We start from the raw sequence: 3,277 nt of genomic DNA on the forward strand, positions 1-3,277 counted from the left end.
ATTTTAATTTTAAAATAAGGTATATAAAGGTGTTTACAGTTTTTAATTCTATTATCATATGCTATTGGGATATCTTCTTATACTTTTTTTACTTATTTCCGTCTGACAAAAAAGTAATATATTATTGAGAAAGTAGCATTATTTTTTAAATTTTTTAATAAACTACATATTTTCATTGCTTTTAAATTCTATGAAAATTTTGTAAACATCGTTGTCGTAAGAGGGAAATACATTACTTTAACCAGATAATTTTATTAAATATTTCATATAAAATAGTAATTATTACTTATTTTTCTTTTCTACCCCTCTTTATATGTGGATTCATTTCCTTTCCCCCAATAAAATCTCTTCTCACTTTCTATATACTTTTTTTCTTTATATGTAAAGAAAATTTTGAAACCCAAACATTAATATTTTCCTCTTTCCAGATGTTGACAAGTGGCCTTGACAATTTCTTCATGTCCCAAAAACGACCTTATATTTATTAAAAAACATGAAAAAAATGCATAAAATTTATCAAACACAAATAAGCATTAAGAAAATATTTATAATAAAAATAGCAAATTTTATAATAATCACATTTATCCCTATTTTTAATTTACTTATAATATAAAAACCTGTATACTAATACGGATAATTACCAAACAAAAAAAAAAAATTAATGATCCCTCTCTAGAATTTTCCAGCACAATCCAAACATGTTCTCTCTCTAGCATCTTCCTCCCACAACAAACCTACCAACTAGTCTAAGCTCATAACTCAACTTTCCTGCAATATCTAATGATTCCATGGCAACCTTTTGTAGCATGCATCTTATCCCTATGCAGTCACAAAGTTAAACACATTCTTCACTTCAACATAATCATAAAAAACAACCATTGTTTAGTCCTCTCGTGCTTGTGTTACTCAAAACTTTCATCATTTTCTTCTGTCTTCTTGTGTATGAAACATGGATGGAATTGTGGTGAAGGAGGAAGAAACAGTGACAGGTGGTGGTGGTGGTTCATCATCATCATCATCTTCGCCTTTGAGCTTTACTCCACAACCAATGGAAGGGTTGAACGAAGTGGGTACCCCACCATTTTTGACAAAGATCTATGACATGGTGGAAGATCATTCCACAGATTCTGTTGTTTCATGGAGCACTTCTTGCAATAGCTTTGTTGTCTGGGATTCTCACAACTTTTCTACTAACATTCTTCCTCGTTACTTCAAGCACAACAATTTCTCCAGCTTCATTCGCCAGCTCAACACCTATGTAAGTAGTAAGTACTATATGATGTTTGTGATTCCTTTTGGTTTCCGATTGTATCCGGTTTTGTTTTTGAGTTGTATCAGGTCACTGTTTTGTTCGTGAACAGGTTTTCCTTCACTTCTACTGGTTTAATATGTTCAGCTCTTTTTGTGGTGAAGAATCTTGTTGATTTTCTTTTATATTTTTGATGAAGACAAGTTTTTTTTTTTTTTTTTTTTTTTGAGATTTAAGAGAAATGTTTACATTAGGTCCTGAATTCAATTTTCTGACAAAACTTGTGGGATGTTAAACAATTCTATACTCACATGTTTCTGGTGATTTCCATAACAGTATCATGTAATTGTATAAAGTGTTTGATAAGGATCTAGGTAGACTGCTCTGGAACACCATTCCTAAACAATCTTAAAACGTTGTTAGGTTGATCTGATAATATCTTTGAATTCTTCCCTTTGTTGTGTCTGGAAATGAACACAGGGGTTTAGGAAAGTTGATCCTGACAGATGGGAGTTTGCAAATGAAGGATTTTTGGCAGGACAGAGACACTTACTGAAGGCTATAAAGAGAAGAAGAAGAGTGTCACAGAGCATGCAAGAAAGAGGAGTTGGAGGAGCATGTGTTGAAGTGGGAGAGTTTGGACCAGAAGGTGAGTTGGAGAGGTTGAAAAGAGATAGCAACATTCTGATGGCAGAAATTGTGAGGTTGAGGCACCAAGAGCGGAACTCAAGGGACCAATTGAGTGCCATGGAAACCAGATTGCAAGCCACAGAGAAGAAACAGCACAAGATGATGCTATTCCTTGCCAAAGCACTAAAAAATCCATCTTTCATGCAACAATTAGTCCACAAGACCCCCCAAATGTTGGATGCTGAAATCAATAGGAAAAGGAGACTAATTGCTGGCCAGAGTTTGGAGAATCTGCAACAAGATGATCCTGTAACATTGATGGACTATTCAAATCAACAAGATTTGGCAACTATGGAACCTGAGATGAACACTTTTTTCTCACCTGCTTTTGATAGTGAACTTGGTCATGAAATCAAAGAGTCTGCACTGGATTCTGATATAACAGCTGGTCAGAGTTATTTTGGTGACACAATATTAGAGGACTTGCTCATTGAAGACTTGGTTTCTGGGGATCCAAAGGATGAAGTTATCATTGGTGATTGTTCCCAGATTGGTGTTCCAGTGGAGGATTTGGTAGCATACCCTGACGATTGGAATCATATGAACCATTCAGGATCAGAACCATAGGGATGAAAGTACTGTTATCATCAACTTCATTCACACTGCATCATGGTGGTACAGTTTGGTAATGTTGTGAACTATTTCTGGTTTTTGTTGCAGTTTGATGTGATGTTTGATGATTGATATGAACTGGTTTTTATGCAGCAGGGAAGGTGGTAGTTGCAAGAGAAGCCAACAGATACTAGATGCAGCTCTTGTTCAGATCATTTTTACTAAGATTTTTATGAACATTCATTGTGTTAATGCTACAAATCATTTCACTGTTATTTGGATGACCTATTCTTTGTTTTCATTTTATGTTATGCAGGAGAGATCAATTGGAGGTGCTTGATCGATGTGGTGCAAAGAGTTTACTGAGAATTGGAATTATCATTCTGCTACATAAGATTAATGGAATGAGTTTCATTGTTGAAGAAGGTCAAAATTATTATCTAGTTCTTGTAAAATTATATATTCTGTCCCATAAGACATGAAATACACTTTACTATATAAACATGTGTCTAAAAAATATAGTGTTTTTTCTTGGCATTCTTCTATCTAAGTGAACAAGTTAAGAGTGGGTTCAGCACTTTATTTGTCTTTTTCTTTGTTTATTTTACATTTTATTTAGTTTTGTTGAAAATAAAAATGAAAGAAACATAAAAATATGTGACAGAAAGTTTTGGAGTTTTGGTCGAAACCAGTTAGAAGTAAAAAATAGATTAAACATTGCATTTTTAATACTATTTTGCACATTTTTGTCATTGGTTAAAATTTAATAAGAAAGTATAAAATCAA

General features: G+C 33.4%; 1 protein-coding gene across 3 annotated transcripts; it reads left to right on the forward strand.

The window, feature by feature from the left end:
• Positions 1-687: 687 nt before the first annotated feature.
• On the forward strand, positions 688-3,068 carry LOC114193339 (heat shock factor protein HSF30-like). 3 transcript variants are annotated; one of them, XR_014984025.1, is made up of 3 exons: positions 689-1,258; positions 1,730-2,564; positions 2,645-3,068. XR_014984025.1 is itself a non-coding variant. In XM_085665347.1 (2 exons), the coding sequence occupies exons 1-2, from the start codon at positions 950-952 to the stop codon at positions 2,504-2,506; spliced, it is 1,086 nt and encodes a 361-aa protein (XP_085521473.1). In that variant the 5' UTR covers positions 688-949; the 3' UTR covers positions 2,507-3,068. The 3 variants fall into 3 exon arrangements, 1 of the variants encoding a protein (XP_085521473.1); XR_014984024.1 differs by having other exon boundaries at positions 690-1,258; positions 2,648-3,068; XM_085665347.1 differs by having other exon boundaries at positions 688-1,258; positions 1,730-3,068.
• The last annotated feature ends 209 nt before the right edge of the window (positions 3,069-3,277 follow it).

The sequence above is a fragment of the Vigna unguiculata genome, chromosome 8, assembly GCF_037176805.1.
Source record: "Vigna unguiculata cultivar grain cowpea cultivar isolate G323 ecotype 2 chromosome 8, ASM3717680v1, whole genome shotgun sequence".
In the NCBI taxonomy this organism is placed as follows: Eukaryota; Viridiplantae; Streptophyta; class Magnoliopsida; order Fabales; family Fabaceae; genus Vigna; species Vigna unguiculata.

What these genes read in the sequence shown, in the direction of transcription:
- LOC114193339 (XM_085665347.1), top strand. Translation starts at nt 950, where the DNA reads ATGGATGGAATTGTGGTGAAGGAGGAAGAAACAGTGACAGGTGGTGGT. An exon ending in TTCGCCAGCTCAACACCTAT is followed by an intron (nt 1,259 to 1,729) that starts GTAAGTAGTAAG and finishes AAATGAACACAG; the next exon opens with GGGTTTAGGAAAGTTGATCC.